The 12410-nt window shown below is 26.4% G+C and overlaps 4 protein-coding genes and 1 long non-coding RNA gene across 9 annotated transcripts; 1 reads left to right on the top strand and 4 right to left on the bottom strand.

Moving 5' to 3' along the window:
- Positions 1–1625: 1625 nt before the first annotated feature.
- Positions 1626–4460, bottom strand: LOC100648502 (golgin-84). The gene is made up of 7 exons (XM_003393571.4): positions 4211–4460; positions 3589–4031; positions 3069–3516; positions 2788–2992; positions 2413–2652; positions 2073–2294; positions 1626–1913 (listed from the first exon to the last, which is right to left on the bottom strand). The coding sequence occupies exons 1-7, from the start codon at positions 4360–4362 to the stop codon at positions 1854–1856; spliced, it is 1770 nt and encodes a 589-aa protein (XP_003393619.1). The 5' UTR covers positions 4363–4460; the 3' UTR covers positions 1626–1853.
- Positions 4461–5250: 790 nt separating this feature from the next.
- LOC100648928 (ATP synthase subunit b, mitochondrial) lies at positions 5251–6904 on the bottom strand. The gene is made up of 4 exons (XM_003393575.3): positions 6745–6904; positions 6218–6382; positions 5767–6119; positions 5251–5589 (listed from the first exon to the last, which is right to left on the bottom strand). Exons 1-4 carry the CDS (start codon positions 6770–6772, stop codon positions 5413–5415), a joined length of 723 nt encoding a protein of 240 aa, XP_003393623.1. The 5' UTR covers positions 6773–6904; the 3' UTR covers positions 5251–5412.
- A 596-nt stretch (positions 6905–7500) lies between these two features.
- LOC105666470 lies at positions 7501–8769 on the bottom strand. Its single transcript, XR_002308328.2, has 3 exons — positions 8631–8769; positions 7774–8243; positions 7501–7686 (listed from the first exon to the last, which is right to left on the bottom strand). It is a non-coding gene; the product is annotated as an uncharacterized LOC105666470 (long non-coding RNA).
- LOC100648813 (delta(3,5)-Delta(2,4)-dienoyl-CoA isomerase, mitochondrial) lies at positions 8433–10627 on the top strand. Of its 2 annotated transcripts, none has more exons than XM_048412325.1 (7): positions 8433–8592; positions 9157–9307; positions 9379–9467; positions 9537–9664; positions 9756–10036; positions 10138–10264; positions 10349–10627. In XM_048412325.1, exons 2-7 carry the CDS (start codon positions 9177–9179, stop codon positions 10445–10447), a joined length of 855 nt encoding a protein of 284 aa, XP_048268282.1. In that variant the 5' UTR covers positions 8433–8592; positions 9157–9176; the 3' UTR covers positions 10448–10627. The 2 variants fall into 2 exon arrangements, with proteins under 2 accessions (XP_048268282.1, XP_012171649.1); XM_012316259.3 differs by lacking the exon at positions 8433–8592 and adding an exon at positions 8844–8985.
- Positions 10028–12307, bottom strand: LOC100652221 (dynein regulatory complex protein 8). 4 transcript variants are annotated; one of them, XM_048412338.1, is made up of 4 exons: positions 11636–12307; positions 11277–11517; positions 10951–11161; positions 10653–10778 (listed from the first exon to the last, which is right to left on the bottom strand). In XM_048412338.1, exons 1-4 carry the CDS (start codon positions 11643–11645, stop codon positions 10653–10655), a joined length of 588 nt encoding a protein of 195 aa, XP_048268295.1. In that variant the 5' UTR covers positions 11646–12307. The 4 variants fall into 4 exon arrangements, with proteins under 4 accessions (XP_012171659.2, XP_048268295.1, XP_048268293.1 ...); XM_048412336.1 differs by having other exon boundaries at positions 12254–12297; XM_012316269.3 differs by lacking the exons at positions 10653–10778; positions 11636–12307 and adding an exon at positions 10028–10286 and having other exon boundaries at positions 11277–11582.
- Between the last annotated feature and the right edge of the window lie 103 nt (positions 12308–12410).

The following is a 12410-nucleotide window of genomic DNA, read 5'->3' as shown; positions in this document are numbered from 1 at the left end:
ATGAGTGATACGAAAAAATGTTTCAGACAAAAATTGTATGGTATCGAGGGTGATATATTGTGCTTTTATCTATTCGACCTTGAAACATCCTGTAAAAGTGATATTAAAATTTTTAGATGGATTCCTCTATTTTTTATTACTTTTACATTATTCTTATTATCTTTTATTATCCTTGTAGTTGTCATTCAGATTAACTTTTTTCAAAACATTACAAACTCGTATTTTTTTGCACCGTCCACTATTGAGATATGAATTTTAAAATTCGCCGTGCCGTATGTATAAGATGCATAAAGATATTTTTCATAATGCTAAGAAACACAAGGCTATAGTTTTTTAATGTTTCAAAAATAACCAAATAGTTGAGAACAGTCATTTTTCGGTAATTCTTTGTATTGCTCAGTCGAATCTGAAAGTTTAAATTTCAATAGTGGATGGTGCGAAAGACACAAGTTTCTACTATTTTAAAAACGTCTGAATGTCAGCTGCAAGAATATGTAATAAAAAATTAAGGCATCGATCTAAAAATTTTAATGTCAGCTTTACAGGACTTTTCAAGATCCTCGCAAGATCAAACAGATAAAAATATAGTATATCTCCCTCAATACCATACAACTTCAGTCTGAAACATTTTTTCGTATCATTCCAGATATTTAAACGGTTCCAATTAAACAAAACATATTGCATGTCTACAGAAAAGTAGAAGCGCGAATGAATATACAGAATTTTGTTTGTTCGCATATCTCTGTTTTTGCATAGCATATCAAATTCTTTTCGTTTAAGATATCATAGTAATCCATAGCAATAAGAATCAACCAAATCAAATTAACAATCATAGGGAAATGTAAAGATAATCAATAATAATAATTAGTTAGGATATACCTAGTTAGATATTTCCGCTTTTTGTAATGATATATGTAAAACACATTTAAACAATTTTAATTTAAAATTACTAATAAATTATTGGACATACATTGAAATGATTTTAACTTCTTAAAAGCGCATCTGCTAAATTACTGTTTTAAAAATTCTTCACAAAAAGATTTGAATCCTCTATGTGATCACGTTCAATTCCATATGTTTAACAGATACTAGCTTGCATAAAATAAACATTTAACTACTATAATTAATTAAATAGTGTTAAATTTATATCAATGATACCATATACAATTACAATTATCATATAAAAAGTAATGAAATCATAAATTCATTATTAACTTTCACGCATAAAAATCATTTTTATCATTCGAACATTATTGCTCATTACAATATTCTTACCTACTATTTCCAGCAATAAATAAAAAATTTTGTTCTTATATCTAAAATTATCCATTTCAAGAATAAAGAATAGTAAGTGCTCTTTTTTAAAGCATTTCATGTAGAAAAAATATAATACAAGCAATTATTTATTTATTTATTTATTTATTTATTTATTTATTTAGGTTAGGTTGAATTAAATACATTATGTTCATTATATTTATAGTATTATCTGTTTTTCTGTATAATGAAAAAATAAATGATAATTTGAATAAATAAGGATATTTCATTGCTTATTAATTGTAAATATAGGATTTCTGTTCTATTCTAACAACAATTACGTACAAGGGGATATACTACACTGATCAACATGGTATACATACATATATTATAAACGAGATTCAATAAAACAATCATACAAATACATTTATAAAAATTAACATATATATCTCTTTAGAAATACAATTTTCGTACATTACCATTTAATAGTTTATAAAAAGTTACTGATATAATTAGTAATTAATATTAGTATATGTATGCACCATCCCAATGTAATATTTACAAAAATGTTCTATTACATGTATTATAAATATTATACATTAATGCGCTTCTGGCGATTGCGATAGAAGAACTATAAGAACCAAAAACTGAAGTAATGCCTGCAAAAAATTAGAAAACATATAAAATAAACTTTTGTTAGCAGTTACAATAAATATATTTATCAATAAGTATGAACTATTTAATATTTAATTTGATATTAATTTCGATTACCTTTTATTGAAGCTATAGTACTTCTAAGTTAAAGTGTTCCCACTTACCATATAAATTAGTACTAAAATCCTGGCAAGGGGATACCTTCTTAAAAATACTCCTGTACGAATACTAATAGCATCTAACAATGAATAAGCTCGTTTTACTCTTCTAGTAACTCCAGTATCAAATGGAGTTTCTATCAAAAATGTGGGTACTTGAGCTTTAGCGTCATCTGTATCGTTTATGCTATTATACGAAACGTTACGTCGACTATTCCTAAATTCATGCTGTAAAGAAAATATCTCATTATATTTAATTTTAAATTGTTAATATCGTTATATTTAACTAAAGAATGTCCTCCTTATATTTAGCTCGAATGAAAGCACTTTCTATTAATTAACTTACTTCTATTTTTTCTAATTGTAATCTTAAAGCATTTCTTTCAGTCGTTAAAATTTCTAATGCTTGTTGTTTTGAAACCAATGTTTGGGTCAGAGATGTCAATCTTGACTCTACTTTGCTGCTTGGTGTCGAAGCTGCGGATAATTGCACCCTAAGCCGAGCGATTTCAGAATCACTTTTTTGTAGTTGTGTAGTATAATTATTACGTTGACGAATTAATTCATCCTTTAATGATCTTATTTCCTACAATAACGATTAGTATTAGTATTAATCGATTGCACTAAATATAACATATATAAAAGATAAAAATTAATCGATTAGTATTAATCGATTGCACTAAATATAACATATATAAAAGATAAAAATAAATTAATTTACATCTGAATGTAATCTTGCATCTTCTTCTACATCTAATCTTCTACGCCTTTCTGTAGCAAGAATTTCTTGAGCTTGTATATTTGCTTCAGCAGATTTTTGTCTCATTTTTTCCAATTTTACATCAGCATTCATTAATTCTTCACGTACTATCCTTAATTGCTCAGAACTTTGTTGATTTTCTTCTCTGAGTATATCACGTTCTTGCCTGCCATATAATATAATATATATTGAAAAGACCTTGTTAAATACTTATCCATTTTACATTTTAAATTTATATTTACCTGAGTTGGTTTAGTTCCATAATTGTTATATCATCCATCCCTGTAGACTCATTGCACCTTAATTCTGCTATTAATTTTTCTTTTTCTTGCAATGTCTTTAGAGCTCTAGCTTTATGTTGTTCTAAATCAGATCTAGTGGAGTTTAATTCTAATCTACTTCTCTCCAAAGCTGATTGTAATTCTATTACTTGCTTAGATAATTGTACTTTTTCTGTATATAAAGACTGCAATTTTTCATTCAGAACTATGATTTCTTTTTGATGATCTGTTTCTTGTTTTCCAAGTAGTTCATTCCTTTCTTCTAAGTTTCTTTCTACTTCTTTCAAATATTTTCTTATATACTTATTGTGAGATGAATTCATCAATTTATCTATTTCTGTATTTTCTTGTTTCACATCATACTCGTATCCTTGTTTTATATTATCAGACTTTCCCATAACAGTATGATCTGAAACAAATTTGAAAATCTTTTGAATCTTAAAATTGATGCAAATTAAATAAATTCAAAGTGTAAATTTACCATTATTCAAAACAATATCAGAAGTTTGATTTTCCATTATTTCATTATTTAGGGTATTTATTATTACATTTTTACAAAAATTAGCATTGTCTACATTCACATCATCATGATTAAGATTATCTGGCATTTCTACAGATGTATGGACAAAACTAGGACTAGAGCGGCCACTATGAATTGATAAGTCCGATACAGAATCTGTAGTATCTGTTGGATGTTCAACCATGAGTGATGAAGGTGTTGATGGTGACATTGAAACTTCTGCTACATTATTTTTTGGATTTGAATCTAATGTATTTAAGAAAGTTAAAAGCTCTTCGTCTTTAGACATAACAGAATTTGTTGTCAATGATGAAAGATTTGGTACTGAACCAACATAAGGAAATTCTTTTAATGATTCTGTATCTGTAGAAGGTTTCAAAATTGTATCATCTTGTGTGTTAACACTGAAATATATCAAAGGAATTGTTGTACTTTAATTAACAATTATTGATGCACATAAAGATTAAAATAAATAATGATAAAAAATAACAGAAATTAATTTATTTTTAATTAAGTAAACTTTGAATAAACTTCAATTATGCATACATATTTTTTTAAATTTTTAGTAATTAATACTTTTTACCATGACTCAGAAGAAATCCATGTAACATGTGTCAACTGAGATTGGGGTAACTCATATTTGTCTTTATTTAAAACAGCTGCAGTGTTTTTATCTATTTTATTTAATAAATTTTCTGCCTTATCAGCAAGACCTGACAACCATGCCATTTTCATATAAAAACGAAAATATACACTTATATATATACTTATTATATCTTTGATGACGTTTAACACTTGACAGAATTCATGTCCTCGAACTGTAAAAACTTAACCTAAAAAAATAAAATATCCATACATATATATAGATATATATATATATATATCCATCATTCAAAAAGTTCGCTTTATTATAATTCTTTAACATTTATCAAGCGATTCTTTTATTTTAATACTGTAATTCTTTAAATTTCTTAATTCAATTAACGAAAGGTATCCTAATGATTTAACAAATATTAATTATTATTTTATTAAACAGAAAAATGATTTATGTTGTTATAAATAAAAAAATGAAATTAGAAAGTGATTATTTTTAGAACTTCTGATAAATCTGTTAGATATACTACAGTCGTACGTTTAATATTTCAATATATGTCATACACTTTAACTAGGTATATATATGTATTTACATGACTTTTTATAGATGTTTAATCATAATTCAGTTCATTGATAATAACCAACTATTTGGAAAATAAAAAATTATTGGAAAAAAAAGAATTATATGTAACAAAGCAAGAAGAAACAACAGCTACTGAAATTTCTAAAAAATACCAGTCTTCAAAAATTATGAATATTATAAATAATATAAATTGAGTTAAATGACCTTACATATAATGACCTTATTATATAAATATAAGTAATGATCCAACTTAGTGGTTCATGTGACTTAAAGTCACATTATATAAACCAGAACTAATAAAAAAAATAAAAAATTATTATGGATATATATTCCACATAAAATTATAAATAAAACATATCAAATCTACAAAATTAATCCAAATCAAATCCAAATAAAATTTACATATGAATTTTATATTAAGAATGAAAAAAGTCACTTATGCATAATTTAGTATTATTTCTCAATGACATTTATTCAACTTAAAAGATTATGTTTATTTTATTTATATAATTATTTCAACAGCTTTTGGATATTTTCGTAACTTTTTTACAATGAACTAGTCCATGTTACTAATAGCACTTTTATTTTCTCTGATTCAAAATAAAATTTTAAGCCTTTGCAGAAAGGCTTTCAAGATCCTTGATACATTGCAGAAGATTAGCTTTCTCCTGTTCTGGTGTAATAGCTTTTAATACACTATTTGTAATCCATTGTACCATGTGTTTCTGAGCAATTCTACGATCTATATTATCTATTTGGGCATGATAATCCAAGACTTTTTTTACCTGCAAAGAAAATATACACAAGAAAATATACTATGTAACAAATGTTATCGTAATATCAATTTTTTATGATATAATTAGCTTCTTTATTTGTCTTAATGTTAATATTACAAAAAAATACAGTAAATAATAAGAATTTACTAAAATTTATATAAAAATACATAAAAATAAGCATGTTACCTCTGTGTAAACAGTTGTCAGATTTTCCCTATAACTAGCTTCTAACTGCATCATAATATTTTGCTTTTTTATATCATAGATCATCAATTGTCCTTCTGTATACCACTTTTCCTTTTCCAAATTATCAATTGCATCTTTCTGTCCTTGTATAACTTCATCTTTAGAAGCATTAAGATCACCTTCAAATTCATCAATCTTTTTGTCTAGGAATGTTGCAAGTTTGGGTCCAACTTTATATGAAGCATATAGAACAATAGAAAGCAAACAAATTCCACCATAATATTCGTGTTCTAGGATATACCACTCCTTGGATAGTAAGTATGTTGAAAAAGTCGTTAAAAATACATATGGACCTAAACACAAATTAAAAGTTACATTTTATAATTTTATAATTAAAAATTACATCTTAAATTAAAGAAGTTGATAAGTATGTTACAAATTATCAATTTACCTGTTGCACCAGTTTTAGGGTAGAAAAAATGAAACCATTCATCTGGGATGAATCCAAACCTAACTGGAGGTGCTTCGATGGGACGCTTTGGACGTGGTACATTAGATGAGGTAACTGCAGTTGTTTGGATCCCACAAGAAGCTACAGCTTTCAGTTGTGAAGAAACTATAAAATAAATTATAGAGATAAAAGAATACAAAAGTGCAGAAATATATTCTACCTACTACTTAAAATTAAATATTAACTAAAAAACTGATTGCAATTCATGCTGTCAAATATGAATGTATTTTACAATTTATGCAACATATTGCTTGAAACATTATTATAACAATAAAATTAGTACAATGATATTTTAGAAGTAAAATATCATACAAGTGATATTACATTATTACATAATGGCAATAAAATAATCGATATAAATTTGACAATAAAAGAAATATTATACGGAAATGATATAAAATTAATAGTACATGAAATCTTTTGCAAAACAACAATTGTAATTTGTTATATTTAAGATTTTATCTTACTATTACGAAAATTTAATCTTGACAACATTCTGTCTCCCTAATTGTCACGGAAGAATCGAGGACAGCTTATACGAATGCACGAAGTTAGCTGCACGATAGTTTCTAAAGCATTTAATAGATAGTAGAACAATCTATCATCTAATACAGTAACAAATTAATCATACATTGTGCATAGCAAAATTTTCATCAAATATTATTATAATACTGTGCACATTTTATTGTATAGATATGAATTAATATTATTTAGAATATTATAAATTCATTATTAATAAGTCCCTATATCATATTTTTAATTGAAAACAGTACTTTAGAATGCTTATAATTTACAAATTTTGTAAACTCCTTAATAAAAATTACTGTGGTTTTTCTTAAAATTATGCAAATTTAAAAAAGAAAGTAAATATTTTTCAGTAATCAATATGCAATTTCAATGTACAAGTTTATATGATATAAATAGACACTTTCGAAAAATACATATTTAACATCTATGTTTTAAAGTAATATTTTTAATTTTGTTTGCTCTATAATACTATTTTTAAATTATCTTTAGTTTTTCGTATTACATGTATTAAATTATTTATATATGAAAAAGGACTAATTTGTAATTTACTATAAATATTGAATTTTATATGTAACTGGTTTAAATATGTTTAGTCGTTATATATGTATATGTTAATTATTAAATTATACATAACAATAATATTATATATTAGTGAACTATTATTTTTAACTTCAGAAATTTTTTTATAATAAATAATAGATGTAAATACAAACGTACAGATTAAGTAATGTAAAATAAGGAATTTACTAGAATTAGAATGAAGCATGAGCATTAATTTGAAAAATAAAAAGTAACAAAAAATAACATTTCAATAACGCCATAGGGATATCGCGTGAACTTGCCTTTAGTATGATTATGCGAAGTTGACTCAATGATCGTATCTAAAAACAGTCTACATTGAAAGTTGAGTGACACTAATCGACAGTTAATGGTTACAGCCGCAACAATCAAATCTTATTTACACTTACCATAGAAATATTCGGTATAAACTAAGAACGAAATTTAAACTGATCCATTTTGTACGCGGATGAAAAATTGTACATTTGTCCAACCATGTAATCGCCGAGAGTGGCCGGATAAAGGAAGGCACTGACTTGGAAGACAGATAAACACTTTGTAAACTGGCTTTAAATTATTTATTATTGTTAATTAATAGTTCGAATTTCTTAATATAATTTCTTGTTATCTTATCCTCGACAACTTTCGTGTAATCTTTCTCAGGACTTAAGCTGCAACTTTAGATTATTTATTAACGCATGAACTAACAATCCGAATTTCTTGATATTTCTTGGTAAATAAAGTTGGGTTCTAAATTCAATTCAATTTTTTACTTTTAAGTATTAACTCCTTTCAGTACAAGTTGGAATAAACGATCGTTTGGAAATATCAATCTTCTTAAATCTTTTGAGTCACAAGCATCAATCCACGTACCTTTTTCCTGAAAACATCCAAAATAAAACGTAAGATTGTAAAGATGAAACGTGTAATATATCAAGAGACTGAATTTCATATTTAAATTATATGTATAAATCTCTAAAAGCATGTTACGCTATCGCGTAAACGTATCCTTGTCTTACATATAGCTTTAGTAATCTAAAAAGATTAACATGTATACTTGCAATGTTGTCACCACGTATAAATGTTTTACAATTTTTTAAATAGAATGTATATGGAAACTGTCCAGAGGTCGATGTGTAATACAGCGATGAAAAAATTAGAACTTGGAGATTCCGAAGTTTGGAATCAAGCAAATCCGAAGTATCACAAGATCGTTGCAACATGCAAATGTAACAACCAACAATACGTTAGCTAACTTTGCACTCACATGCATGTGCTATAATGGCTTCCAATCTGATTTTACTTTTGTCAATTAATACGTAAACAGGCACTATACAAAACTACTTCTAAAAATTATTACAGCGGTCTTACAAATAAAAGTTACTCATTTTAGTAAAACGAAAGATTTTTATTTGAATATTTCCCTTATTTCGACAAGTAGTGCAGGTCAGCGCCCGCGAGTACCAACCCACGTTCTCGTTTCTCAAAAATCACCATAAATCTGTAACAAATAGTTATAAAATATAAAATTAATAGTTATTACTCTTTATTATTGCCGTATTATTTTACAAGTATGGCTCTACTAAATACTACACGCTATTGTTTAGGAAACGTAAAAACACGTAAGAGCATATTATAATTCTATTAATTATATAACGGACTAATAAATTTTACTAAAAACTACTTTTTAAACTATCTACATATAAATTATAATTTTAGCTTAGTACTTTGAACTGCTCGTAGTAACAGGTGTTTTTTTAAGAATGTTGAGCTACAATATATGACTTTTTTAGGAATTCAATACGCTTGCAAAATGAATTATTCTAGTATCAAAAATCTTGATAAATATAAGACTTTAACAATATCAGTACCCAAAAAATGGATTTGTATGGTACAGTTAAATAGACCTGAAAAGCTTAATGCGCTAAATGATACTATGTGGAGGTATATATTTCTATTAAATCTTAATTTAGTTACATCTGAGGTTTGATATATTTAATTTGGTGATTGTACAGAGAATTTAAGATTTGTTTCGATCAACTAGCTTCAGAACCAGAATGTAGAGTAATAATTCTATCAGGTGCTGGTAAAACATTCTGTGCAGGTATTATATTTCATTTTATAAATATTCAATATAGTTGAAAAAGAATTTAATACTAGACAAATGTTGTAGGTATTGACCTACAAGATATAATGAAATTTGGTCAAGATTTGGCAAAACATGAAGATATTGCACGAAAATCCAAAATTCTACGATTAAGGATCAAAGAGTATCAAGAAAGTTTTACTGCAATAGAAAAGGTTGTATGAATGTATTCAAAGTTAATTTTCAATTACTTATACAGCGTTTATTAATATTTCTTTTCCCTTTTTTTTTTAAATTATCTTCTAGTGCCCAAAGCCAGTGATTGCAGCCATACATGGTGCATGCATTGGAGGTGGTGTAGATATGATATCTGCAGCAGATATTCGCTATTGTTCTTCAGATGCATGGTTTCAAATAAAAGAAGTTGCGTTTGGAATGGCTGCTGATGTTGGTACATTGCAAAGATTTCAAAAAATTATAGGTTCTGAGAGTTTAGTAAGAGAACTTGTTTATACTGCAAGGAAATTTTCAGCTGCTGAAGCTTTACAACAAGGTTTTGTGAGTCGTTTACTTGATAATCAAGAGAGGTAAAAAAATGTTTATATTTTATACAAGTAACAAGATAATGAGATTCTTGCTATTTTTGAGAATAAGTAATTCAGTTAAAGATATATCCTTTTCTTTTCAGTTTATTAAATAGCTCACTTGCACTTGCAGAAGAGATAGCAAATAAGAGTCCAGTTGCAGTGCAAGGTTCAAAATTAAGTTTAATTTATTCAAGAGATCATTCTGTTCAGGAGGGTTTGGATCATATTGTAAGCTTCAATATTTTTCCACCTGCAATAACAATTATTTTTATATATATATTTATACATCTTTTCTAAATTATATATTAACAGGCTATGTATAATCAAAGTATGCTTCTAAGTGAAGATTTTGTAACTGCCGCTGTATCACAAGCTACCAAGGGTGATCCACCAATATTTTCTAACTTATAAAATTAAAATGTTGTGATACGTATTATATATATAATAATACATGCATACAAGGTGAAAATTAACATGTCCTTTCAAAGAAAAAATAAGAAATATTTTTTATACTTTTACAATTACTTTAATACTAACACCTTTTTTTAATAAATTGTACTTCCTTTAATAAATTGTTAATTCAATAAATTACACAACTGTATTGATCAAATTAGTGTTAAACAAGTGTCTGGTAAGTTAATAAAAGACTGTCCAATCTAGGTTTTTTAGGCATGACTTCTAATTTAGCAGCATCCAATGCATCCATAATGGAATATACATTGATCTCATCAGGTATTTTTACCTATGTATAAAAAGTATAGAAGAATATTCTATATTTTATTTTAATTACACATTTTAATTTCAATTCATTTACATCTAAATTTGAATATAACAGTTTCACCATTTTTTGTGATAGGTATTGTGTAATAAAATTATAAATATAATAGCATATATTAAAAGGTATCAATACATACGAGCAGTAAGTTAATATAATGTTCATAATTAATTTTTCTTGTTTGTGGATCACATGCAATAGCCATCATGTTACTTATTTCTTCCTTTGAAAATGGTTCTCCAATTTCCATCATTGCTTTTTCTAGATCTTCTCGCATAATATACCCTCGATTTTCGGGATCTAATAATTGGAAAGCTTTTAATAAATCTTCTGGTTCTGCTGGTTTAAATCTAAATAGAAATTCAAAATTAATAGCTTTGAGATTATATATATATATCAAGAATGTAAATATCACAAGTCAAAATTTTGTATTTTTAGTAAAACTAAAATTTATAAGAAACTTACTTGCGTTCATTAATAGCTTTAGACATATATTCTAGAAATTTATTTAATGGCACACAATTGTTTACTACATCTTCCACTTCAACTTGTATTTCTTGTAATTCTGCTTCGGTGATAATACATCCTAATGCCCTAATAATGGTTCCCAAATCTCTAACGTCTATTTCACCAGTCTTTGCAGTATCAAATATATCAAATATTTCGCACAGTCTTTTCTCCAACAATGTTGGTTCTGAAACTGGCACTGTATAAAAAATATGTATTAGATATGAAAATATATGAAAAATGTGTAACATAAAATTAGAATAAGCAAACAGTACAAATTAAATAATAATAATAATAATAGTAAAATAATATATTACATTGCGCCATTATATTTTTGTATCTCTTACATAAAAGTTATATGATAAACTATATTTTATTTACAGTCTTTTATATACATACATACATATATGAAATTAGCTTTCAATAATTGTTTGATCAATATAATGTTGCAGTACATACATGTTTACACACCTATACATTTTTATGTATGTGAAATCAACCTTCCTCTCTCATAGTAATGTATAATATTTTATATACCTATAATCTATAAATTATACATACATCGTGCAGATTCAAATCTCGTTAATCGCCGTAACATAATGCTTTGTCTAATAGATTCTCGACTTGGTTGAGTTGCAAGTTCCTGTACTGCTGATTCCATTGTATATTTTAAATTTTAATTCGAATTCGTTTTGAGGGTATACCAAGTTATAGAAATATAGAAAAGATTTTAAATGTACTTCAAACTTTATAAAAATTTATTGCCTAAATTAATATTGTATACGTTTCCTTGACAAAATAAATCGTGAATTTAGCAAGTTAAAAAAACATTACATTCATGATCTGTACAAAATTCATTTACTTAATGTATTAGGTCATCCCATAAGTTCGTGCCGTTTTTCGACCGGTTATATATGTTAAGATTGTTTACATACCTTTCAGTTTCATGAAAAAATGTAATCCCCCTCTCGTTGTAACTTCTTCCCATTTTTCTGGTAGGGCCATTATTTCGTCTCGATAAAAGTTCTCTTGTTTTTCTTTAAAATATGAAATGTATACACAAAAATCGGCACGAACTTATGGGATGACCTA

The sequence above is a fragment of the Bombus terrestris genome, chromosome 2 (genome assembly GCF_910591885.1).
Source record: "Bombus terrestris chromosome 2, iyBomTerr1.2, whole genome shotgun sequence".
In the NCBI taxonomy this organism is placed as follows: Eukaryota; Metazoa; Arthropoda; class Insecta; order Hymenoptera; family Apidae; genus Bombus; species Bombus terrestris.
This window is presented reverse-complemented; position numbering and strand designations above follow the sequence as displayed.

Excerpts from the sequence above, each read along its gene's own strand:
- LOC100648928 (XM_003393575.3), bottom strand. The coding sequence starts at position 6,772 with ATGTTGTCAAGATTAAATTTTCGTAATA. Across the intron at positions 6,383-6,744 it reads AAGATTAAATTTTCGTAATA|TTTCTTCACAACTGAAAGCT; the intron begins GTAAGATAAAAT and ends TTTATTTTATAG. Across the intron at positions 6,120-6,217 it reads CCCTAAAACTGGTGCAACAG|GTCCATATGTATTTTTAACG; the intron begins GTAAATTGATAA and ends ATTTGTGTTTAG.
- LOC100648502 (XM_003393571.4), bottom strand. The coding sequence starts at position 4,362 with ATGAAAATGGCATGGTTGTCAGGTCTTGCTGATAAGGCAGAAAATTTA. Across the intron at positions 4,032-4,210 it reads TGGATTTCTTCTGAGTCATG|TGTTAACACACAAGATGATA; the intron begins GTAAAAAGTATT and ends GATATATTTCAG. Across the intron at positions 3,517-3,588 it reads TGATATTGTTTTGAATAATG|ATCATACTGTTATGGGAAAG; the intron begins GTAAATTTACAC and ends AATTTGTTTCAG.
- LOC100648813 (XM_012316259.3), top strand. The coding sequence starts at position 8,937 with ATGGCTCTACTAAATACTACACGCTATTGTTTAGGAAACGTAAAAACA. Across the intron at positions 9,665-9,755 it reads GTTTTACTGCAATAGAAAAG|TGCCCAAAGCCAGTGATTGC; the intron begins GTTGTATGAATG and ends ATTATCTTCTAG. Across the intron at positions 10,037-10,137 it reads TTACTTGATAATCAAGAGAG|TTTATTAAATAGCTCACTTG; the intron begins GTAAAAAAATGT and ends TTTTCTTTTCAG.
- LOC100652221 (XM_020866323.2), bottom strand. The coding sequence starts at position 11,569 with ATGTTACACATTTTTCATATATTTTCATATCTAATACATATTTTTTAT. Across the intron at positions 11,162-11,276 it reads AAAGCTATTAATGAACGCAA|ATTTAAACCAGCAGAACCAG; the intron begins GTAAGTTTCTTA and ends ATTTCTATTTAG. Across the intron at positions 10,779-10,950 it reads ATTATATTAACTTACTGCTC|GTAAAAATACCTGATGAGAT; the intron begins GTATGTATTGAT and ends TTTTATACATAG.